At 42.4% G+C, this 26,803-nt stretch overlaps 1 protein-coding gene across 2 annotated transcripts in view; it reads left to right on the forward strand.

Annotated features, from left to right (window-relative positions):
* septin8a (septin 8a) overlaps window positions 1-26,803 on the forward strand; it is a 124,972-nt gene that overhangs the window by 24,360 nt on the left and 73,809 nt on the right. For both annotated transcript variants that reach the window (XM_083643567.1, XM_083643566.1), the window contains exons 2-3: window positions 22,969-23,083; window positions 23,506-23,701. In XM_083643567.1, the coding sequence (XP_083499693.1) occupies window positions 23,535-23,701 (167 nt within the window). In that variant the 5' untranslated portion in view covers window positions 22,969-23,083; window positions 23,506-23,534. The remainder of the gene's footprint in view (window positions 1-22,968; window positions 23,084-23,505; window positions 23,702-26,803) is intronic.

Raw genomic sequence — 26,803 nt, forward strand, 5'->3', positions numbered from 1 at the left:
AGTTCGTTGGTTTTGAGAGTGACAATGAAGGAGAGAGGAGAGTGGTTGACGAAGCCACCCTGAACCTGTTCGTTTCCGACACTGAAGATGAGGACTTTGGTGGTTTCAGTACGCAGGAAGAAGAGGAAGACGAGGATTAGTGACTTGACTTCTCTGTTTACAGCCGTTTGCTGCACCTTCACCTAAAAGATGAAGACAAGGATTAATGACTTTTCTGGTAGGCTCACTACTGTTGACTGATTGTTTTATTATTGTTTTACAGTTATTTTGTTTACAGCCGTGACTGCACCTTATCCTGTGTGATATAGCCTATTGTTGTGTGATTTTGTCTGGGGATTAGTGACCTGACTTTTGTTTTGTTTTGTTGAAATGTTAATAAATGGGAGCTTCCCCAAACAGCCATCTCTTTCCCGACAATCCCCTCTGTGCACGAACCCTTACATATGGTAATTAAACATTAAAACACAAAAAAAAAAAAAAAAAAACATTAACACATTCACTGCCAGACGTTTTTTTTTTTTTTTACTGTAGTTAGCTTCTGCCAGAGGGGTTTTTTGAGGATTCTGGCTCATCTTTCAAGACCCGAGGATTCTTTTCTGCTAAGATTTTGTGAACACAGAATATCTCAAAAGAACTACCGTAAATTCCGGACTATAAGCCGCGGCTTTTTTCCCGTTTTTTGGCCTTTTTTGGCCCCTGCGGCTTATATAACGGTGCGGCTTATCTATGGATTTTTTCAAAAAAAAAAAAAAAAAAAAACTGAATTCTCTCTTCTTTAGCACTCTTTCTAACTATAAATCCACTTCTGTTTTAATTTCCTCTCTTGCCCTCTTTTCACCACACTGTATGACACTGTATGACACTGTGTGCACTGTAAAAAAGAAACACAGGTGGTGTTGTGTTATGTTGTTTTGTTGAAATGTTAATAAATGGGAGCTTCCTCAAACAGCCATCTCTTTCCCGACAATCCCCTCTGTGCATGAACCCTTACATATGGTAATTAAACATTAAAACACAATAAAAATAAAAAAAAAAAAACATTAAAACACCCGCGGCTTATAGTCCGGTGCGGCTTATATATGTAAAAAACAGTCAACTTTGCAGGTGCGGCTTATACACCGGTGCGGCTTATAGTCCGGAATTTACGGTAATAGAATGTGTGCTTTCTCTGTCTAAAAGAGTTAGTTTGTAGAGTTAGTAGTTATGTAAGCATTAGCAGTTGAATACAGCATGGTTTCAGCGTCAGAAAAATTATTCAGAGATAAACGGCTTTTTGTGAAATTCGATAGAACAGTCACTTTAACCATTCATTTTTGGCATCAGTAAGACGTCAGACATCTAAACAATAGTTTTGAACAGTAATTTCCTCCATAACAGCAGGAAACCCCCCTCTGCTTCCAACTCCTCCCTCCGTGGGCGTTCTTCTTGGCTGCAGCGGCCGTCACAAGCTTGTCACCAGTCTCACTGCTTTGCTGCTGCTGCTGCCTGTCTGCGCGGCCGCTGTTTGAGGAAGTCTGGATGGACTCGCTCGCTTCTTGGAGTTTTGGTAGAGAGCTTTGATGAAGCTTTTGCGATTCTGGTCATATTTATGCTGCGTGTTTCAAAGTGTGTTCCACCTGTAATCTATTATGCAAATTTGCAATCCCGCATCGCCAGCAATCAGCGCGAAAACGAAAGCGTTTTCCCCCATCCATTTTCATGAGAATGGCTGCTTTTTGCTTGCCTTCCTCTAGTCAGGAGAGCACTGTCGCCACTTAGTGGGTCCGTGGAATGGGTTGTAAACGTTCGGTGGCTCCAATAATTATATAAGAGATGTAAAAGGGTTAGATGCACATCCCACGGTCAAAAAAAAAAAATTCATTTTTTTGACGTATTAATACGTCATTGGCAGTCAACCGTTGGATTATTTTTGACGGATTAATACGTCATTGGCAGTGAACGTGTTAAAACACCCGCGGCTTATAGTCCGGTGCGGCTTATATATGTAACAAACTGGCAATTTTGCTGCTGCGGCTTATACTCCGGTGCGCCTTATAGTGCGGAATTTACGGTAATCAGATTTACATATGAGGAATTTGACTTTTATTGTAAGTGTAAGTATGCAGCATAGCGGTGACATCAATAGAGAGCCAAAGGCATGCCCACTTCCAGTTTAGGCATACACACCAAGAGAGAGTAGAGTAAATCTTTATTTATCCCCCCTGGGGCAATTCATATGCAGCATAACAAAAAATGTAATTTAAAAACATACAGACATGAAACAGTAAAAAGTAGGGATGACTTAAAACATAGTACATTTAGGAAACCATGGAAGTTAAAACAGAAAAAGGGGCATGAAGTAGGCTACTATTCGATTCAACAGTTCAGACAGCGAATAGCCTCAGGAACAAAAGAATGGCTGTATCTGTTCCTGCAACAGCGGGGCATCCTATACCTGCGCCCAGAAGGAAGGAGGGAAAACTCAGGGTAAAGAGGGTGCTGAGGGTCACGCAGGACACCCTGAGCCTTCTTAAGAACCCTCTTCTTATATAGAAGACAGAGGTCATTCAAGTTACAGCCGGTGATTTTGGAGAATGTCATCCCTCATTTATTTTCCCATTGACATTTTGTAAAATGCTTATAAAAATAGTTATACTTGGTGAAACCAAGTGATTCAGCCATATTTAGAATCAGGGGAAACCATAGAACATTTCACTCTCTGACCAAAGCGCAAAATAATAATAATAGCGGATTAAAAACATATTTTTTTCAAAATTGTATTTTATTTTGGTCCAAGTGAAATGTTATATAGTCTGTACTGATTATAAATATAGCTGAATCGCTTGGTTTGATGATCAAGTAAAACTCTTTTTATAAGCATTTTACAAAATGTCTACTATGGGAAAATAAATGGCAGATGAAATATCTTGGTGCGTATGCCTAACCCGGAAGTGGGCGTGACTTTGGCTTAGGGGTGTCAACAGTTACAACATTTTCTAAACGTCTACACTGGACCTTCTGGCAGCGTGTAACCGGTTAACCGGATGTGTGTGTGTTTTCTTTAATGACCCGATAAAGTTATCATCTGTAGCTTACAGGCAGCAGATTATTGTGTATGCGCCACATCAGTGGGACTGGCCCTTTAAGAGTGTTACGACAGTGCCGTAAGTGGGGGTGTTAGCCTGTCTGTTGTCATCAGAGTTGAGCCTGGTAGAGACGTAGCAGCATGAGAATTTAGCCTGTACAACTCACAGCCGTTAGTGACGTTAAACAGCACGTCGTGGTCCGCCAGTTCTTCAGACATAACATTGGCGACGAGGATGATGGGACTGACGTTCTCACCGCCAGGATGCAGATTGAAAATAACGTTAGCAGCGGTAGCTAGTAGGGGTGGGGGAAAAAATCGATTCACTTAAGTATTGCGATTTTTAATGTGACAATTTTTTGAATCGATCTTTTATTCCAGAATCGATAATTGCATTTTTTCTGTTTATGTATGAAATGTTACTACTTTCGTCCATCACATTATAGAGCGCTTCCCTCTGCTCCGTGGCTCATACAGCCAATCATGTACCTTGTTAGTACAAGTGACACGGAAACAGCCAATCATTTACAGACAAACTCCGAGTGCACCCGCCCCATGACTAGGGATGGGTACCGAACTCGGTACTTTTACAGGCACCGACCGAATTACGTCGGTACTGCCCCGTACCAGTTCACATAAAAACGAACGGTACCAAATTTCGGTACTTGAACGCATCTGAGTAATAGAAAGAGAGTGGTGAAAATAGAAATTCCGACGGAACCTTAAGGCAACACGCGAGAGCGCGTTACGTCAGTACGTCACTCTGGTTCTGAAAGCAAAACAGGACCAGCCGAAAGCTGTGGCTACACTTTACCAAGATAGACTCAGATAACACTGGTTGCAACATGTGTGATGTGAATTGCAAAGCTGGCCAGGGAAACACCTCAAACTTGAGGAAGCATGGTCAAACACAAGATATATTTAGCTAAATGCTGAAGACTGTAACGTCTTAGATAGGCTGAGGGTGAATGAAGCAGATAGCCTACCCCACCAGAGCTAACGTTAGCAGCACCTCCTCAGCTGTAACGTTGAGAGAAGCATCGACTTCTACAACATCAAGTAACGTTATTTAATTAGCTAGCGTTAGCTGGATAAGTTGTTTCACTGCCGTTGTGGTTGTTAGATAACGGGGCTTTTCACTGTCTTCACAACGACTGCAAACGTTACTACGTTAAACGTTAAACGCTAACGTTACTCTTGCTGCAGTAATTGTCAAGGGTTCAACAGAATGTATTTCCTCAGCCTGTATAGTAGCTATCAACATGAAATAAAAAGCATTTGAGAGCTTAAACCCGTGGGTTTTTATTTGGAAGGGTTACATTTGCCATAATCTTTATTAACATTTCTTAAAATGCATTAGAATATTTTAATTTTTAATTTTTGGGGTTAAAGATAATTTTTTTTTTATGAACATTAGGGCAAATATAATACGAAAAGCCAAAGGGTTAAGCTCTCAAATGCTTTTTATTTTATGTTTCTATGTGCTACAGAGCCTGAGATATGAAGGCTTTAGTGAATACTGACCGCTCTCTCTGAGAAGTTTGGATTATTATTTTTTTTACAACTGTAATTTTTTTTGTTATTAGAGCGTGTAAAGTACCGAAAATGGTACCGTTTTGGGTACCGTACCGAATTCCAGGTACCGGTATCGTACTGGTATCGGTTCAAATGTGAACGGTACCCATCCCTACCCATGACCCGCCCCCACTCACACACAGCTAATCAGAGCCGAGAGTCCTGGCTGACATCTCCTGTCCTGGATTAAGCAGCACTGTCAAGTTGCAGCAAAATAGACAGTTTGTGTTGTACTCTGAAAGGGTCCCCCCCCCTTGAATCAAATTGTACATTATCAGCTTTATTTTAGCATGCAAAAGTAGCGTGAGACCCATTCCTGGCTAATGAGTCTCGCATTTTGGTCCTCAGCTGACGCCACTCGTTTGATCTCACCCGGCGTTACAAATAATTCCATGTGGGTGATCGAGTTTCAAATCGTGTTAATGTAACGTGTTAACATGTGTTCTATCTATTAATAAGTGCCCGGGAAATTAACGTTAATGTTAACTCATTGAGTGCCAATGACGACTTTAGTCGTCAATTCGGATAGTAACGTAGAGTGCCAATGACGACTAAAGTCGTCAATTGCGTTTTTGACGGTGGGACATGGATCAAAGCCAGATCCATCTCCTGTGAAAGTATGGTGGATGTTGAATGTATAAAAGCTATTTTACGGACCCATTAGGTGGCGACTGTGCTCTCCAGATTAGAGAAAGGCGAGGAAAAAAGAGAGAAGAAGTCATGGGGAAACGGAAATCGCATCGGTATGCATCGATATGCATGAAGCATAACGTTAGCTGTGCCTGTGAACAGCAGTCAATCTGCTGCCACAATTGAGCCCCTCCTTCTCCGCTGCGATAGCCCCTCCATATGATTTAGTTGCCGACACCAGCGTCTTTCTGAAAAGTTACATTATTCTCAGCTGGGAGCCGGCGACACGCTGTGAAAAAGCGGGGTGCAGCGCACTTTTCAGTGCAGAGCAAACGCAGAGCAAACGCAGCAGAGCCACCAGAGACACTCCCACGGAGGAGGAGGAGGAGGGGGGTGGGGCACGCAGGGCAGCATACAACCATTGACAATAAACACAGACCCAGACAGCAGGCTCGATGGACAGAGACAGGCAAACAAGCTAGAATATCTGATGCCCACCAGCAGTAAATCAAGACCAGCAAGAAGGTGTAGGGTCTGCGCATGCAGGGGCCAGCGCTGCTGGTTGCAGCTAAAAAATATTATTTGGCCAAACAAAATTCCTTTGTTTTCACTCTTTTATTGAAGGAAATTATTTTTGAGGTGTCATTACATTACATCAGAAAATATTAGCTTCAGAGTCAGTGATGTGCTTGAAATGCTTCATTTCACAAAAGGCTCATTATCTAAGGGACTGTTCGTTATTTATGAGAGGGGGGGTATGGTGCAGAAAGGGGGAGGGATATCAAATATTTTTTTGAGTACTGGGGAGGGACTTGTGTTTTTTATTTTGGCTTTAGGGAGGGCTATACAACATTCATTTTTTGTATTTTGTATATATTTTAAATGCGTTTTTTCGTTCCAAAATTCGTGTTTACTCCCCTATTTATATCTATGGTTTACCTGTATGGTGACTGGACTTGGTATCTCCCATTCCTTCCTTTCACGTAAACCGCTGCTCCTATGCACTGTGTACAGGCCCTCACTCGGTCCTGCTGTTTGCTTGGTGCATTGACTGGAAACGCACGAACCGCCCGCCCTACTATGCCTCTGATTGGCCTACCCTGATATTCTTACCCTAACCCAACCAATCATCACTCCTCATGCCTAAACAAGCACTACTACTAGCCAATCAGAGGCAGAGGAGGGCGGGTCATCATGTCTTCTCCATCCCGCTTGAATGAGGAAAAGGGACACGGAGTAAATGAAATGACATAGCCTACAAGTAGACTAATTTACATCATTAACTTTGGGTTAAGGTAGCCTAGGCCATGTGCTCATATGTGTGTACCAGTATTAGTGTAATCAGTAAATAAGCGCGATATTTCTAACGTTGTTTCTGGGTTCCAAAACAATCTGTTTCCCTGTGCAGCGCGCAGTGCGCACTTTGCCTGCCCATTCATTGGAGAGACCAAAATTGCAAGATACAATATCTGAAGTTTCTCAAAGTTGAAACTACCTCTGCAGTAGTAGCCTACAATGAAACAAGACAGACTTAATGGACTGGCAACAATCTCCATATAAAATGAACTGGCAGAGAGAATCCTAATAGAGGATGATTGGATTTATTTAAAGACCTTTGCTGACGCAGCCCCCGCTGGTGTCCACTTCTGAAAGGTAAACAAGCTTTATTTGCCAACAGCTCGTAACAACAACTCGCCTTTGTTAAGTTGTGAATCTGCTGATGATATAGGCTATAGGCTAAATACATTGTGAGTCTTATATTACTGTGGTTGCGCCGCCGTGCGCACATTCCGTGTTTTATGCACATGAGAAAGTGGTAGATAGCGTTGTACAGTGGGTGGTACCAAATACAAGATAGCGGGAAAAAACAACACAGAAACTGAAAGTGAGGATTTATCCTTCAAGATGAAAAACGTACACCAGGATTTGGTACAGAAAACCTATACTTTCCCCCCAACTCCAGGGATTTCGTTGTCATGCGACCATCAAATGGTAAGTGTTATATGGCCGCCATGCCAATATTGTGGACGCTGCTCCTACAGTATGCACTGTGTACAGGCCTATTCAGTACATTTGGGAGAACGGTCATTAATATGCACGTGTCGGTATGTTTTGTGTGTGTGTGTGTGTGTGTGTGTGTGTGTGCAGAATAGGTTGTTTTGGTCCTGCAGTTTGCTTGCATTGACTGGAAACGTTTATCATCGCTTTAGCCTATATTGTTTCAGAGCTGGAATTGTTGACACATATGCAGTTGGCTAGGCTACTGTAGGCTTTATAACTAGGAGATGAGGCCATATTGGGCTGGGTACTATTAACGTTATATGCCCTCCGCCCCCTCTCCCCCCCGATGTCGGGCGCTATCAAACGTAGCGTTCTTCAGTAGGCTACTACCTTTGGTGTGAATATGATAAAGTGTGGTTATTTATGGTGGAGGGAGGGTGATGCATTTATCTCCAGTCACTCAGGGAGGGACATGGGAAAATATTTATAGATCTGGGGAGGGTGAAGGAACAAAACGAAAACAAAGTCGCCCCTGCACCATACCCCCCCCTCTCATAAATAACGAACAGTCCCTAAGCTTCTAAATTGAAACGTGTGTTTTTGCTGAAATCAACCTATCTTCTCCGGCTGATAACTAAAGAACGGAAAATGATATCAATAAACTTTTTTTTGCTGATGATAGAAGAGAGTCTCCTCGTTCTTTGTGCGTGTTCTGTGTTTACATAGTAATATCACACAATATTCTGTGGGCCTCGAGAAATCACTGAAAACGCTCTGAAACTCTGGCACTGGGAGCGTCCGTTCTCCAAAAGTGGCTGGCACTCAATGAGTTAAGACATCAATTTCACAAATACGGACGTCTGCAGCGTTCCTTTACGGAATGGCATCCACTGTGAGCAGAGACAAAGTTGAACTGTTAGAAAGGTTTTACTTGTACTTTGGGACAGGATTCACATGAATAACTCGTGTCATCTATTGAGCACACAGCTTATAACTTTATATCTTCTGCTTGGGCGGAGTTTTGATGGGTATATTGATATGGAGAAATGTAGCCTACCGCATTTTCAGCGAGGCAAGGCTTTTTCCTCGCCCAACCAGCGGCGCGCGGTCCCCAGTGCGGTCGCCCTCTAGCCCTACAGCCTATGACATATTTGTAGTTAAGCAAGTCAAAGCAAAACCCAGGCTTTTCCACACCTCTGATTCACCTAACGTTAACCCTACAACCCTGAAATACACGTTACCAAACGTTTTTTTAGAAGGCTGGCAACCCTAGGCTGTCATCAAAGTAAAACGTCACCATGTCTGTAAATTACTGCTTGCAGTTGCACTCAGAGCATGTATGTGTGTGTGACAAATTAGACCTACCGGTGTGCCTTGAAAATAAGGTGATTCAAAATGAAGTGGCTAAATGCAACATTTTTCTTCTCATGTTTTTTATTAATAAAAACGGGTAATTAAAATGAGCAATAATTATCAATATCGACTGATATGAAAGATGTTATATCGAAATACTTTTTAACTATATCGCCCAGTCTCTAGAAGTGTATGATTCAACTTTTCCCATGTTCTAGAGTAAAAAAGCAAACAAACTGAAAAAAATAAAATAAAAAAAGAAACAAAAATCGCAATAAATCGTAATATCGAATCGCAATAATCGTAGAATCGCAATACTTAAAGGCACATTCAGTAAGATTTCCAACTGCGCCCTCTGCGTGCATTAGTATCGATAACGATATCGCCGTTCAAAGTCAACAAAACACAGCGCCAGAAGCTCTATGTACATGTTGTGACATCGGGTACTCACCACGTGATGAAATAATAATCCATAGTTCCGTGAAACATCATTTTCGTAGCAAATCCGAATCGAGTTACTTCCTCGTTTTCATGAACACAGCGCTTACGCTGTACAGCGCATGCGCGCATGCTTTTCTTTTTTCTATGTTATTGACACGGGACGCTGACAGCAAACTGCTTAGTCCCAGTGCTGGCCAATGGAGGGCGGTGTGGGATAAATAAAGACGAGGGTCTCCCTATTAAAAGTCAATCTACCATGTCCTGTCACTAAATAGCTGTTATATTACAGTAAAAAATGTCAAAAATCTTACTGATTGGGGCTTTAAGAATCGCAATATAAATCGAATCGGCACCCAAGAATCGTGATAGTATCGAATCGGGAGATAAGTGAATCGCCACAGCCCTAGTAGCTAGCTTGATAGCTAACCGATAACGCACATACTGTGATAAAAAGCACAATACTCACCAGAAATATGAAGTGTCTAGCCAATCTGCTCCCACAATTGAGACTTTCTGTCTCTGTTGTGATAGTTTCTCCATTATTAGTTGCCTGAAAACGAGAGCCCGCACCAGCGCCTTTCTGAAGCCACTGTTAACGTTATTTTCAATCTCCACGCTGGGATCAACACCCCAGCGTACTGACAGGAACACGCACACACTTTATTTTTGATGAGAAATGAATGATTGCGACTTGAGAGTCCAGAACACAGTAAAATCATTGTCAAAACTTGATTTAAAAGGACACACAAAAAATACTTACTGATTTTTCTAAACGGATATGATTTAATATCCGTGTACCCGTGTAGTCGTGTACACGGTGACATCCCTACTTTGGCTCTCTATAGTCAAAAGACAAAACAAGACATAAAAAGAAATCCAGTCCATTATATACAAGAGAGTCACTGCACCGGTTTGCTTCCCCAAGGCCATGCCCCCCCCCCCCCCCCCCCCCCCCGGCCCTGCAGTTTGTCACATTGAGTTTCTGAATGCCCAACAGACTGAAACCCCTTCAGTCATTGACTACGTTTACATGCACACAAGACACAATATTATTCCGGTTGTTGCCCATATTCCGAAAAAGACAATATTCAGACTAAATGAATAATCCACTAATATTCCCGTTTACATGCAGCTGTAGCTCTCCCTCCCCAACGTGTACACATGTCAGGGAGGGGAAGAGAGAGAGTTTTTCTGTTGAGAATAAACAGAGCAGTCCTGACTCTATTCTCACCGGCATCATCTGGTCCATTTCAGGAGCTTGCTCAGGGAGTTCCCCAAGCCCCGGTGGCCAGTGATTTCTCCGTCTACTGGCCTCTGGCCTTACTTTATAGATGTCATTTTTAGTGAGTTTTGAGGCAGGCTGTATTAACACATTCACTGCCAGCCGTTTTTTCAATACTGTAGGTAGGTTCTGCCAAGGTTTTTTTTTGAGGATTCTGGCTCATCTTTCAAAAGCCGAGGATTCTTTTCTGCTAAGATTTTGTGAACACAAATGATCTCAAAAGAACTAATAGAATGTGTGCTTTCTCTGTCTAAAAGAGTTAGTTTGTAGAGTTAGTAGTTATGTAGGCATTAGCAGTAGAATACAGCATGGTTTCAGCGTCTGAAAATGTATTCTGAGATAAATGGCTTTTTGTGAAATTCGATAGAACAGTCACTTTAACCATTTATTTTTGGCGTAAGACGTCAGACATCTAAACAATAGTTTTGAACAGTAATTTCCTCCATAGCAGCAGGAAACCCCCCTCTCCTTCAAACTCCTCCCTCCATGGGTGTGTCTCTGGTGGCTTTGCAGCGTTTGTCACAAGCGAGGCTCTGCCTGTCTGTGCTGCCTGGCTGCTGGCGGCTGCTCTTTGGGCGAGTCTGCATGAGTCGTTTCGGTTGTGAGCTCAGCTGCAATGAAGCTGCGTGCGATTGTGGGCTTTCTGCCGTGTTTCAAAGTGTGTTGCACGCATAATCTATTATGCAAATTTGCAATCCCCCACCGCCAGCTCCCAGCGCGATAATGCGCGAAAGCGTTTTCGCCAATCCATTTTACAGTATGAGAATGGTTTCCTCGCGCGTTCCCCTGCAGTTTTGGCTCGGCTTTTTCTAGTCTGGAGAGCACTGTCGCCACTTAGTGGGTCGGTGGAATGGGTTGTACACGTTCGGTGGCTCCAATATTTTTATAGGAGACGTGGGGGGCGTTGATCCACGTCTCACCGTCAAATTTTTTTTTTTTTTTTTTTGACGAGTCAACTCGTCATTGGCAGTCAACCGTTGGATTTTTTTTGACGAGTCAACTCGTCATTGGCAGTGAACGTGTTAACTGCACAAATCTGCCGGACTCGGTCCTCGGAGACACACACACACACACACACACACACACACACACACACACACACACACACACACACACTGATCTATCATCACCAGTCTCACCTTTTATTGTGCAGTCAGTCAGTTGCGTTCATCTAGTGTGCATGTGGTGCCTGCCTCCAGCTCTCAGCTCAGTATAGCTGGGTTCTTTCAGCTGAGCTCTGCTCCCAGGCTGTCTGTGTCCAGTGACATCAGCCTCCAAGTATGCAGCCTCTGGTTGCCAGACATGCTAGGGTGGCCCCATTCATCTCAAGGTGCTGTCGGTTCCCCTTTCTCTCTTTACTGTAGTATCTCTCTCTCTCTCTCTCTCTCTCATTGACTGTCTTTCTCTCTTTACTGTAGTATCTCTCTCTCTCATTGACTGTCTTTCCCACAATTCAGATGGGGGATAGATAAGGGAGATCAAATGTGAAAACGTTTACAAGGCAATAATTTGTCCATAATAGTTGAGTGAAAAAGGTCATCTTTTTGCACTTGCGTTTCAGGATGCTGTCTTTCTACAACATTTGAAATAGGATATTCCCATGGAAGTTGTTCATGGGAAAGTGCTAATAAGTAACCTCACTCACCTTTGTAGTCGTTGCAGTGTGGCTAAGTATGCATAAGGCCCACACGCACAGGGAGCGAATCTTGGCGCGCGTCATTTGACACGCCTCAAGATCTGCCCCTATAGCGCACTGCAAGCATCGGATCTGAAATGTATACATCACAGAATGACAGAACCATCACTATTTGGGGGAAAATGCCACTAATTTATATGTAATCAGGCACAATTGACCGATTAAACAAAAAAGTTGTAGTTTTGAGCCCCTGTCATAAGCCTCTTCTAAACATGAACTGCGGATTATAACCGTAGAATCAGGTCCGACTATCCGCCGCAGTTACCCTGCTAGACATGACTCAATAAACCGCTTAATCACTTTCTAAACATGGGGAGAAGCTCCGGCGCGGTTTGGAGCACAGTGCTGCTGCCTACTGCAGAGGAAAGGTAGGCTACAAAATAGGCTACAATTCTCTCCTCTGGATCAATATGTTTCGAATGCATTTATTCCTCTAGTATTCTTCTCAGAGATCGACTTTGCAGCGGGAAATATAGCCTTTTGTTCAGCACGTCATTCTGGGCAAGCTTGGGATAGAGGCTGTTGGATCATCCTACCTGTCTGTCGGTCTGTCATGCAGAGGGAGAGAGAAAAAAGGCAGCGCTGCAGGGGGAAATTATGCAATTCTGTCCAAACTTATTCTAATCTCATCATGACATCCAGGGATAGGCTATGTTTTGCTAGCCGATGTGTTTAGAACCTTATTTTCACGTTGTAGTCTTGCTAGTGTAGCGTATTAATGCCTGCTGTATTTAAACTGCAGTGAGAGCACTTATCGAGACAGACGTGGATGGAAGTGGCAGAGAGGGAGGGGGGAGCTCAGAGGCTTTGGTCGTTGCTGGAACTTTGTTTGACGCTTGAAAATGGAAACAGGTTCGGAATACAGGCGTCAAGGCAGTTTGACGCACGTCAGAACGCTCTTGGTGCATGTTCGGCCATTTAAAACAATGGGTGTGCTTCCAACCGCTGGGATCTGACTCTCCCTGTGCGTTTGGGGCTATAGAGTCTGTTATACATCTTTTGAGCAATGGGGTTTAGTAGTGCATGTTGTACAGTAGCATTACATGTACTGTATGTATTGGTTGACATAGTGATAGTTATGATACAAGTGCTAATTCTAGCCCTTTTTTCTATACTATACTACTTTCCTTATATTAATGAGTGTATTTTGGGGAAGGTAAGCTAAAATATGTTTTTATTTATGCCTCCGGCGGAGGCATAAATCCAAAATGGATTTGGGGGTGTCCGTCCGTCCGTCCGATGTTCGTTAACGCGATATCTGATGAACGCCATGACGGAATTTCATCAAATTTGCCTTAAACGTCGACTTGGATGAACTGATTCGATTTTGGTGGTCAAAGGTCAAAGTTCAAGGTCACTGTGACCTCACGAACGCCATTCCCAAGTTCGTTAATGCGATATCTCAGGAACGCCTTGACGAAATTTCTTCGCTCAAACGTCGACTTGCTCCGACAGTTCGGAGTGGACAGAGACATAATGATTCTTTTCTATCGCTCATTTACAGAGAGTATCCTCAGTTTTTGCTTTATTTCTTGGTTTTCTCACTGTCAATTGCTAACAAATTAAATAAGGTTGTTAATAGGGATGCACACAATTAATCGAAGCTCGATTACTCGCTCGTTAAGGATTTACTCGAGCATGTGAAAATTTACTTGACTCGATCAAAACAAAACAAAAAGCAACGTGCATTCTGCCAGTAGAACACTGTTTTCAAATCATTTTTCAATGATCCTCCAGAGGGCGCAATGATATCACTGTAACAGACTGTTCAGTGTGTATGCAAGGCTCTGTGGATGTCCCCTCAGAGTTACCGTAGAACAGGAAGTGCGGGGACTTATGATGTTGTTGATGAGAGCCGGTGTTGACGAGTGTGCTAGCTGTGCTAGCTGTCTGAGAATAAATGTAAAAGCGTGTTATTAACGTTACAGCCTGACTCTCTCGTTTATTGTTTTATTAACAAAGTGTAAGTAATAGGCGGACCCGGACACTCGGCTACATCACTATAGCCCTTTTCAGACAAGTCATAAGATGCTCTACTTGAACAGTGTTCATTCGGATAAATTGGCTGGCTCCTCTTCCTCAAATCTGGAGCAACCCACCATCAGCGAGGAAGAGGAAGAGTTGTGACGCACGTACAACAACAATCACTTGAACAATGTTCATTCGGATCCTAGTCTCACCTGGACTGGAGCTGAGCAACTCGGCATCAGCGTTTAGAGCTGCGATGGCTGCACGAAGCACTACACATCACACCCTCTCAGCGCTGAATATAAACTGTTGCCATCAGGACGGAGGTACAGGGTACCGCCTTTACGGACCTCCCGTGCCCAGAGATCTTCCATACCTTCCAGTATTGGTCTGCTTTAATAAGCTCTGAACACATTCCACTGGGGGGGGGGAATGTGCACTTTGTGATCGTATTCGTTGTAATTGTTTGTCATATTGTCGTCGTGTTGCTGTACTGTACTGTATTGTATCTTGCCTGATTGAATGTGCTGTGTTTTGACTGCTACAGATGCAGGACAACTTTCCGAAAGGACAAATAAATAAATATACTATACTTCAGGGATTCCGCTAGCATTTTTTCTGGCCGGCCAATGGAGCCGGCGACATTCCAGAATTCCGGCCTTATAGAATATTTACCGGCCCAGTCAAAATGTAGCCTATTGAAAAAAGATAGATGTAGCCTAATCATTTCTTAAATACATAACATATTATTGTATAATTTTTAGCCAACTAAATCTTAATTTTAAATCATTTTTTGATTTCCAAATAATTTTCTAACTATTCACTGCGGTGCGGTCTGCGCTTGCGAGTGCGAAGGAGCGAGCTGCACGCACACCGCTCCTTATTTAATTAATTAATTCGGTTCGGGTTTGCAGACCCATTAAGATTAAACAATAAAACACAAAAAACAAAAGCTATTAGCCAATCGTCCAACAAATGTATTTTATTATAGTGAATGAACTCGTCACAAACTTTGTGAACTGAGTTTGTCATATATTCCCGTTTTAATTAAGCCTAAAGAAAGACACTGGCGGGCCTACATTAAATGTCTCTTTGCATCCGACAAAGGATGCAAACAGGAGGTCCCTGAAGATCATCAAAGACACAAACCATCCCCACAACAGCCTGTTCTCCCTGTTACCCTCAGGGAGAAGATACAGGGTTCCAAAAGCACGCACAAATCGCTTGAGGAACAGTTTCTTCCCGCAGGCCACGAGACTCCTTAACATACACAAATAGTGTAGTAGCCGTACTGCACCGTACTGTAGCTGCTACCATTACGTATGTCTAATATTTAATTGTATGTTTAATAAGGAATATGCTATTTGCACCCGTATGTCAAATACGCCGAATTTAAAACGCAGAGTTTAATTGTATGTTTAATAAGGAATATGCTATTTGCACCTATATGTCAAATACGCCGAATTTAAAATGTTTAAGCACGGCTAAAGTATGCACAGGACATGTGCACCTATGTGCAGTGAATATGCCACTGTCTCTGACTTGTCTTATCACTATACTGCCTTATTGCTTGTTGTGTCTCTTGTTGTTTTTGCACTCATATGCCCTACATTTGTACTATGTTGTAAACGGAGTCCACAGCACAAGAATTTCACACGTGATACTTGTACCATGGAGTGACAATAAAAATCTTGAATCTTGAATCTTGAATCTTGAATCCAAGAACTTGAAATTAAATAACTTGAAAGATACCGTAATCTAAATTAAGATGTTGCCTACCTGCAACAAGCCAGAGATGAGACGTGCAGTCAGTCAAACTTTATAGCCTATATTTTCTGAAGCGGTCTATATTGACAACGATGACGAGGGACTGCAGCTGGTTGACACGCGGGCATCCAACTCGCTTTCAGAACGGACTTATAGCCTACTTCACAACATGAGAATATTTGCTTTACTTTACACTGAAGGGCAAAGTTAAGAATATTAGCCTTGTGTTACCTGTAGCCTACATCTGAGAACGAAATCCCTTGTTGCGTGTTGTGAGCTTTGAGATGATGCTCCATAAAGTTGTTCAGACAAATAAATGAAAGCTGCTCATTAAATCCTCCTCCTTAAATGGCAAATCAACTGAGGTTCTAGTAGGTTATTTATGCTGAAATTATGTTGACATTAGTGGCTAAATTAATGGACATCATAATAAGCTTTACAACCTGCAGAGGACTTCTCTGTCGCTGCGAGAATTCTCGCAATACGCTTGCGGCAGTTTCTTCATGATCAGCGCTCCGCTACATGTGCAAAGCCAACTTGCGATTCTTATCAACCCAACTTTTCCTCGCTGTGGCGGCTTCTCATGGCTGGTTGGATCTTGTTCTGGACCATTGTTACATGAAAAGAACTGGCCGAGGGACGTCTGCGTTGACATTTCGGTATCTTGTGTCAAGCCAAAGCGCTGTCGGCTGCGAGGCCTGTCGGGCGCGGGATGCTGAACAACTGCAGTGTGCGCATGGAGTGTCTGCTGTATTTTTTCTTCCCCCCTCCCCCAACCACTCAACATAACAGCGGGGAAAATATATAATATTTAAAGCAGCTACGAGCAACATTTTCGATTGTTATTAAACAGTCTACGGTAAATTTAATATCGATGCCTCGATCTTACCTCTAATAGTAGACGAGACCAACGCCGATTAGTCTCGCTTGAACCCCGAGTGAGTCGGCCAGTGTTGTCTTGATGATTAGTCTGTCTGCGGCCGGGGCAGATCAGGAAGTGAAATGAAACGGTTTGCGGCAGCCACTTCGGCCATAATAACAAAATTACTTCCAAACAAACTGTTAGAATATAATGAGAGATGTTCGCGAGAGTAGCAAGCCCCTGGATGTAGTGAGCATGACGATCTCCTTGTTTATGGTTTGTTGCTAGGCAGAGCGAAACGGTTGAAGGCGGGCAGCTGCCGTAAACCGTTTCGTTTCACTTCCTGGTCTATCCAGCCCGCCGGAAGACAGACACAGACTCTATAATCATCAAGAGAGCAATCTCCGATTCACACGGCTTTGGTCTCAGCTAATATTATAGGTAAGATGTGATTCATCAATATCACATTTAGACTGTTTAATAACAATCGAAAATCTTGCTCGTAGCTGCTCTAAGTCTATATTTAAGTTGTAGCTTATGGCAACATCACTGGTCACACAATATTGGGCTATTTTATATAATGGATTTATTTATTTGGCATTTCCAACCGGCTACTTGAGCCGGTGACCTTTTAATTTGCCGGCACACGGCAAGCCGGCAATTACCGGCTAACGGAATCCCTGCTATACTTGCATGCAAGGATGAACTGATTAGATTTTGGTGATCTAAGGTCACGGTCACTGTGACCTCTCGAACGCCATTTTCAAGCTTGTTAACGCGATATCTCAGGAACGCCTTGATGGAATTTCTTCGAATTTGCCTGAAACGTCCACTTAGATTCAAGGATGAACTGATTCGATTTTGGTGGTCAAAGGTCAAAGTTCAAGGTCACTGTGACCTCATGAATCCCATTTCCAAGCTCTTCAATGCGATATCTCAGGAACGCCATGATGGAATTTCTTCCAATTTGCCTCAAACGTTGACTCACGGATGAACTAATTAGATTTTTGTGGTCAAAGGACAAAGGTTAAGGTCACTGTGACCTCACGAATACCATTTTCAAGCTCGTTAACGTGATATCTCAAGAACGCCTTGACGGAATTTCTTCAAATTTGCCTCAAACATCCACTTGGACTCAAGGATGAACTGATTAGATTTTGTTGGTCAAAGTTCAAGGTTAGTGGTACATCAGGAGGACCACTTGTTTCATGCTCGTTAATGTGATATCTCAGGAACGACTTCACGGAATTTCATCTAATTTACCTCAAACGTCAAACGCTATTTTCAAGCTCGTTAACACCATATCTCAGTAACACCTTGACGGAATTTCTTCACATTTGGCTCAAATGTCAAAGTCCGAAAGGAATGCCCACGGCCCATCATAGGGCTTAGGCAAACTGAACTGAACTGTCAAAGTCCGGACAGACATGGATGTTGACTGCTCACTTGTTGGCGGAGGCATATATCCGCGGTGCGGTCGCTCTAGTTTTTTTCTTTTAACAATTTCCCAAACAATGCTTGAACTGCTGCATCTGTGATGTCCTAGGCAGCGATGCTCAATATAGAAGACACTGACTTGTGTTTGTGCTAATAGCTTAATGTACAGCATAACATTACTATACTAATTCATTTCTCAGAAAATATTTACATCTAAAACTAATCTAACTGTATGCTGGTATAATTTATGTAACATTCTAAACTGGTTGTTGTGTCTTGGAAAGTTATACATTATTTTTTATTCTCCTCCATAAATATTCTTATTTTCCATATTTTCTCTTCATTCTCTGAACCAGTGCCTTTCCCTGGTTGTTAATGTTAAAGTGTTTTTTCTCTCAGTGAAAATGTCTTCAGTCATGGGATTTGTGAAGGATTAGCTCATCCTTGCTGCAAGTCTTGATTACTAGTCTGAATTTATAATGTTTATGATGGGTTCTACATCTGCAGAATGTATGGGAATTTGATGTTCATTTGCATAGGAATGTGAAGGCTCCGCTTCTAAGCCAGGGGTTCCCCCAAAGTCTTGATGCCTGAGGGACAATTTAGGGACCCAATATTGGATTGAGGGCCACCCAAGAAAACAAAACACATTTTCTTTAATTGCCTATTCTAGACTAAAGTCATCCCAATTGTGAATCATGTGAGAAATGTACAGTATGTTGTATTTTCTGGAGGAGAAAACATTGCCTACATTTGGAGCGTTATTTAACCACCTTCCCGACAAGCTAGCGTGACATGGTCAGTGTTGGGGGTAGTGCATTACAAAACTAACATATTACATGTAATATATTACTTTTAGCAGTAACTCAGTAATATAACTTATTACCAATAGGATTTCAGTAATATTATACCAGTTACTTTGTCAAGTAACACATGTTACAAATTGAGTAAAAATAAATAAATCAAAGCACATATTTAAATAAAGATACAATCATTTCCTAATCAAATTGTGTGTTTTTATGCAAATAACCACTATAGAGACAATAACAAAGGAAAAGGAAAACATTTAGAATTTTGGACGATTTATACTGACTTCAAGAAGGTTTAAATTATTTTTCGGGATCGTCCCGGCCGGGGCGGCAATGTCATTCTGCTACTGCTCTTATTTTGTTGAAAGTAATGCAAAAGTAGTGTAATAAGTAAAGTAACACATTACTCTACACAGACAGTAATATTGTAAAGTAACCTATTACTTTCAAATGAAAGTAACTAGTAATATGTAGTATATTACATTTTGGAAGTAACTTGCCAAACACTGGACATGGTTGGTACCAAGGGATGCCCTTGGTCTTTCAGTTTCATAATACCAGAAACTTCACTCTGCAGCCTCTAAAACCAAGCCTGCTACAGCCTCTGAAAGACCGTAAACCTACCGAGAACGGACCAAATACCATCATGTCACCTAACTCATCGGCGGCCCACCAGAAACGTTCCTGAGGGAATTGGCCCGAGAGCCCCTGTTCTATGCCATACATCTCTCTTTCTACGGTGGCTCAGTGGTAGAGCTGTCGCCTCACAGTCAGAAGGTCCTGAGTTCGATTCTCGCCTGGGACACTGTGGGCGCTGTGGTTGTGTTCCCCCCCATATCTTCAGTGCCTACTGCCCAGTTGGGGTATCTCGTCGTAAGGACCTTCCTCTCTGTGTGGAGTTTGCATGTTCTCCCCGTGCTCCCCCAGGGGGTTCCTCCGTATATAACCCCCACACTAAAAACATGCAGAAGATCAGATCGTCATCGTCATCCGACCAGTGACGACAACATCCGAAGTTGGTCCCCGGGCGCTGTACGAGAAAGTGACCACTGCTCCTGGCCTGCCCCTCGGAGGAAAGGACATGCCTGGATGGGTTAAATGCAGAGGACACTTTTCACCGGCCACCGTCAGCATGAGTGTGTTGTGGCCGCATGCATGTGTTGGGGTGTTCGTGTGACAATAAAAGATGGGGCTTGTCCCGTTACGAGAGTTTTTTACGAGAGTTTTTACGAGAGTTTTCTGCCTGCGGTCCAAGTGTATTCTCCTCAAACCAAGCTTATAATAGAATAGATGAAGAGAAGAGCGCTGCGTGGACTTAAAAATATGAGAGCCAGATGCACGTGGATGGGTTAACTTAAAGTAATTGATAGAAAAATAAAGTTTGTCTCCCGCAAGAAAAAACCTTTTGTGGAGAGTGGAAGAGAGCAAACCTTAAAAAAATCCCACAGCAACACTGGTCTTTGTAGTAGAAAATTTTAAAAAGCCTTTATTTTAAACATGGCTATAGATTAAAAAACACCAACATGTTTCTGCTCACACAGGAGCCTTCATCGGGGAGTAAGAGGACATGTGAATCTAAGACAGCCCTTATGTAGACAATCAGCAAGATTACATCATTGGATGGCCATCCAATCAGAATTCCACAATTATGCAAAATAGGGAAAGAGAAAATGCAGTCATCTTGGTGCTTAAAGGTACAACAACCCAATGCAGGCCAAGAACCATATAGAAAAGATCACATGAAAGTTTAAATAGGAATTGCAACAACATTTACAGCTGGCATCGAATTATACCAGAAATAACCAAAGCATCAGCACACATCATGCAGAGAAGAACCCATGAAAACACCGATGTGACACTATTTATCACTGAAACAGATGTTTAACACCAGAATTAGCCAAAGCATCAGCATAGAAACAATGTGGAGCATATTTGCTCTTTTGGTCAAAAAGAATGGGTATCCAATAAGATAAACAAAAATGGAGAACCTCAGACTTTAAGAAGAGGGGATCCATTTGGAAACTCCTTCAAAGGAAGGGGGAAAAATCAAGATCATCATTCAGACCAGGAAAAGTAGTGGCTTTCAAAGTGACTATCCAAAATGTTTCTCTTTGAAGGAGGTGTTTGACTCTGTCTCCACCCCTGACAGACTTCGGGATGACTTCAATGGCCATAATTCTTAAAGAGTTACAATTAGCATGTCCAGCCTCTTTATAATGCTTGGCCATAGGATAGTTAGGATTAAAGGTTCTTATTGCATATTTGTGTTCTTGCAATCTGTCCTTCAGCCTGCGTTTGGTGCGGCCTATGTAGAAACACCCACATTCACATTCTAATCTGTAAACAACATGAGTGGTGTTACAGTTGGCAAAGCTTCTGACCTGGTAGGTTTTCTGAGTGAAGACAGCTATGAAGCTGTTAGTTTTGACAATGTTATTGCAATGGTTGCAACCACCACACTTGTAGTTTCCCACAGGGCGGCGAAGCCAGGAGGACTCATTGGGAGCAATGGCTGGCAGGTAGCTTCTGACCAACTTGTCCTTCAGTGTAGGAGCCCGTCTGAATGACACTGCTGGAGGATCAGGAAACACATTTTGTAGGACAGGGTCACTTTGTATGATGGGCCAATTCTTTTTGATGATGGTTGTGACACTATGGGCCATGGTGCTGTACTGGGTGGTGAAGTATATCCTGCCTTTGTTAGTGGGACGAGAGGATTTTTGAAACAGGTTTTTTCTTTCAAGTGATTTAGCCTTAGCATAGGCTTGTTGGAGTGTGTCTGTTTTGTAGCCCCTCTGCTTAAATCTGTTGTGCTTGACTGTTGCCTGTTGGGAAAAATCATCATCAGAATCACAGATTCTTCTCAGCCTCTGAAACTGTCCCAAGGGGATGTTGGAGATGAGGCTCGAGGGGTGAAAACTGTCTGCCCTTAGAATGGTATTACGATCACTACTTTTTCTAAAAATGGATGTGTGGATAATACCATTGTGATCTTTTGAAACCTTAAGGTCCTGAAAGTTTATTTCAGACTTGCTGTATTCTAATGTCAACTTGATATTTCTGTTGGTTGAATTCAGGTACTTATGAAAATCAAGGAGTTCCTTCTCAGTCCCATTGAATATAAAAAATAAGTCATCAATATATCTGCCATACCATGTGACTTTGTCCAGGAAAGAGTTTGCAGGGCTGTAGATGTGCTTTTTTCCCACAGGCCTAGGAAAAGTACAGCATAGCTCGGAGCGTAGGCCGCACCCATTGCAGTTCCTTTCACTTGTCTAAAAAGTTGATCCTGAAACAGGAAAACATTATTGTTTAGGGTCCATTCAGTTAGTGATAGTATGAAGTCACTAGAAGGCATGTCTTCCACTGGTCGTTGAGTCAAGTAGAATTTTAGAGCTTCAAGGCCTTCATTATGATCAATGTTTGTGTAGTGATTCTACATCCATAGTGACAAAAAACGCATCTCCTATGTTCCCCAGTTCATCCAGTTTTTTAAGGACATGTGTGGTGTCCTGGAGAAATGCAGGTAGAGAGGAGACAAAGGGTTTTATAAAAAAATCTATAAATTTAGAGGCAGGTTTTAAGATTGTATCATTGCCACTGATTATAGGACGCCCTGGTGGAGTTAGAGGATCCTTCTGGATTTTGGGCAACATGTAAAATGAAGCCAAGCGAGGATTTTCAGGTGTTAAAAAGTCAGACTCTTTTTCTGTGATCCATTCTTCCTCTTTAGCTTTATCTATCAGTTGTCTTAGTTCTTGTTGCATGTCAGTCAATGGGTTAGATGTTAGACGTCTGTAATAGACAAGATTACTTAATTGGCGCTGAGCTTCTAGAATATATTGGTCCTTACCCCCAAACAACTGTACAACCGCCTTTGTCAGCCATTTTGATAACCAGCTGGTCACTGTTCTGAAGCCATCTTCAGGCTGGCAGCTGGCAGCTGGTTTTCTCCTTTAGAAAGGTTGGCTCTCCTTGATCCTTGGGTCCCATTCTGAAAAAGTTTTTCAACATCATGCGTCACCTTTTTTGTAAATGCATTCAGCCAAGCTTATAATACTTTGTTTTGTTTGTTTCCCTCAGAATGAAGAGAAGCGTAACCTGGCTTTGGGCGGCCATGTTGGATTTGACAGCCTGCCTGATCAGCTGGTCAGTAAATCGGTTACACAGGGTTTCTGCTTCAACATCCTCTGCGTAGGTGAGTACCAAACCACAGCGTGTGTGTGTGTGTGTGTGTGTGTGTGTGTGTGTGTGTGTGTGTGTGTGAGTGAGATAGAGTCAGTGTCAGTCTTTTCTCCAGTAATAGCAACTCATGGAAAAGTCATGCTGTAACGGCTGAAATTTCTGTATGGTAGTTTTCTCACAATCTCTTGACAATTTCCAGTTCCTGAAAACAACATACTTACTAATTAACTGCAACAAAACAGCAATGTTGTCTTGTTTTTCCTGACATGAAAGAAAATGCACACGCCGCCTCCAGTTGTGTTGCTGCAATAAAAACCTTGTCTGAGAGCTGATGAATTACCCCCCTGTGAGTTTGAGCATGTTAACTCTCTCTTTCTGTCTATCTGTCTGTCTTTCTCCCTCTCTCTCTCTCTCTCCATCCCCAACTATTCACAGGGGAGACGGGTATCGGCAAGTCGACGTTAATGAACACACTCTTCAACACCATGTTCGAGAATGAAGAGGCCAGCCACTACCAGGACGCTGTCTACCTGCGGCCGCGAACCTACGACCTGCAGGAGAGCAACGTCCATCTCAAATTGACCATTGTAGACACTGTGGGCTTTGGCGACCAGATCAACAAAGAGGATAGGTAAGGAGGGTTAAATGATAATGGTTAATACAGCTTTACATATTGACAGGATTAGCATAGTTTCAACCAAGACATGGAACAAGATGTTTTAACCCATTTGAAACAGTGAATGAGTGCGTTTTGCTGCAACAGGTCAGTTCTGATACTGTATGACAGTGATACTCAACTGGCGGCCCCCTCCTGTGTGGCCCGCGATGGAATTGCAAAAAAAAAAAATTACAGTGCACCTGAACGCAACATGCAAGATACCCGCTGAATAAGTGTCCAAATGTTCATGTCATTCTGGGCAATACTCCACTTCTGTTATAGCATTTCAGTCTGGAATATGGAATATCTTTCAATAATCTAATCTATGATTTAGCTGCTAAATTGTCAAATACCGCCATCTGCTCGCTACCCAGGCACTTACAGTATGTATGTACTTAACCTAACTAAGTATCCGGTGTGCACAACATTGTTAGACTAAACTCCGGCTGACACCCCAAAAACCTACAGAAAAATGTATATTGTTTGTTTATTAACTGGCCTCTGGCCTTCTATCATTTCACGAAAGTGGCGCCCGGGCAAAGCAAGTTGAGTATCCCTGCCGTATGATGACAAGCTATACTTTACTTTCAAATAGTCTCAACTTTCCGCCAGTCATTGTATTGTTTCATGTGGCAAATCACACCCATCTGGTACTCCTAGCAGGTGGCTGAAACAAAGACTAAAATGTATTTGTCACTTGACTCATGTCTGGTGTAATGACAGATGTTATTGTCCCTTCTATCCAAACCCTACTTTGTGTTTACAAGATGCCATGGCCCTAGTTTGGCTTAAATTAAATCCATGTTGCCTAGGGCAGTGATTCCCAAACTGTGGGCTGCGGCCCACTAGTGGGCCATGGAGATTTTTGCGGGTAATCAAATGGCTGTAGCAGGGTAATTTCTAAAGCTACAGTGGAGATCACGTTATCAGAAGAAACTAGAAGACCTAAGGCATCCATTGATACCAAGCATATGCTTGTCATGACGGGGCTAAATAACGCTCCAAACACAGGTAAGATTTTGGCGAGGGAAAACTATTTCAAAGGGGTCCCTTGACCTCTCAGCTAAAATTATCTGAATGAAATTCGGTTCAATGGGTACCCACGAGTCTCCCCTCTAGAGATAAGGTAGCATTTTTCACAACCTAGCATTAATAGCTTGTGGGTTGATTTCTTGTTTTTGCTCATCACATTTTGTCTCAACAAATGTGTGATGCATGCAAATACTTCTGATGAGTAAGAAGGAGAAAATGTTGGCAGTCTGCTTTTGGGTATTTTCCCTGAAATGTTTTGTATGTGGATGGATTATTAATTTACCTTATGCCAAAGTTTGCATGCTCTGTTAATGAACTAAAAAAGATATAATATAAAAAACATATAGGATATTACATCATCTCAGTCTCGTGTGTTGATCAGAGTTGTGATTAAAGGGTTGGTAGGCCCCGGAAGATTTTCAGATTTCAAAGTGGGCTGCGGCATCCTAAAGCTTTGGAACCCCTGGCCTAGGGATACAGACGAGAGCAGCAGACACAAACTAATATCAGTCCAGACTGCTCTGCTTTCCCCCCTCTCTCAGTGGGATGGATAGAGGAAATGCTTTCATATATTTGTTTGAACATTCAGCTTTGGGACAGTGTTCTGGTTGTGACCTGGCTAGCGGCTGTCTCACGCCCTCTGATAGCTGCTCCTCTGTAGAGCCCTATAGCCCATCATGTTGAAGGAGGGACCCTGCTGCTGACTGGAGATGCAGCCTGAACAGCCTTCCAAAGGTCAGAGGAGACACATTCCACAGAGACCATTGCAGATGGATGTTAAGGGAAAGGCCAGATGACTGTAAACACAGTGTTGGCTAAGAGGCAGTTAGATTGTTCTGTCCCACTATGACTAGCTGTATGGATGACACTGTAGAATGCCAATGTATTCCAGACTGTTAACTGTTAATGAAGTTTTGATTAGGGTTTGATATGTGGTGATAGTTAAAGCTGATGTAAGTGATATATTTTTTGTAAAAAAAAAAGTCAAGTAGCTCTATATTCTGACAGCAATCACTGATATAGAGTGTTTGGTCAGTAACATGGGTCTCCCAGTCCCTCTGCTGTAAACGGAAGATAAACTTTTCTGCTATCCCATCCCACTTTATCCAATCAGGAGAGAGAACTCCACAAAGAGGATTGAGTCAACACGGTTCTCGTTCCCAACTAGTCAAATCCTGACGCTTTGAATTGAAACCTGGCGTTAACATGCGTTTTCTGCCATCAGATTGCAAACAGTTTGTATTTTATCACTTCAGCCTGATTCCATTTACACCTGGCGTTAACATGCATTTTCTGCAATCTGATTGTCCTCTCAATCTGCATAAAGTTGCTGTATCCAGATTGAGAGGACACATTGCATTTACACTTGTGTTCAATGTGTACACAATGCATCCCTGACCACCTCCGGAGGTGGTTGGGCCGATCAGATTGCAATCCTCCTTCAATGCGTTTTGGGGGTGTTTACACCTGTACTTTCAAGTGATGAAACAATCTGATTGCAATCTGATCACAGAAAACGCATGTTAACGCCAGGTGTAAATGGCCTCTTTGAGTTGGTGTTCTGGATTGGATCACCAACCCAAAGCGTCAGTATTTGACTACTTGGGAAATGAGAACCGTGTTGACTCCATCCTTCTTCCAGAATCACTTACAGTACCTTACCAGAAGTACAAGTCTAAGGACTTTATTTTTTATTTATTTAAACTTTATTTAACCGGTGAGTCTCATTAAGACTGAAAAATCTTTTTCGTAAGCGAGACCTGGGCAAGAGTTGCAACATGGAAGACAAACTAGATAAAAGTTATTTTCAAGAACAAAGAGACTCGATCAAGTATATAATTTAAACAGTGTAGATTTAAATGGTTCAATATAGTTACTTTCTTGAGAATTCACCAAAGGATTTCTGATTCCAGTCATTGTAGCATGGTGTGTAGCTAAGGATGATGGACTTGTCTGCACTCTCTGCTGTAATTTACCTTCTCTGGTGTTCGCAGCAGTTAACAATATAAGAAATAACTGGCTATCAGATGTCAACAGCTGTCT

Source organism: Poromitra crassiceps, assembly GCF_964638095.1.
Source record: "Poromitra crassiceps genome assembly, chromosome: 1".
Lineage (NCBI taxonomy): Eukaryota > Metazoa > Chordata > Actinopteri > Beryciformes > Melamphaidae > Poromitra > Poromitra crassiceps.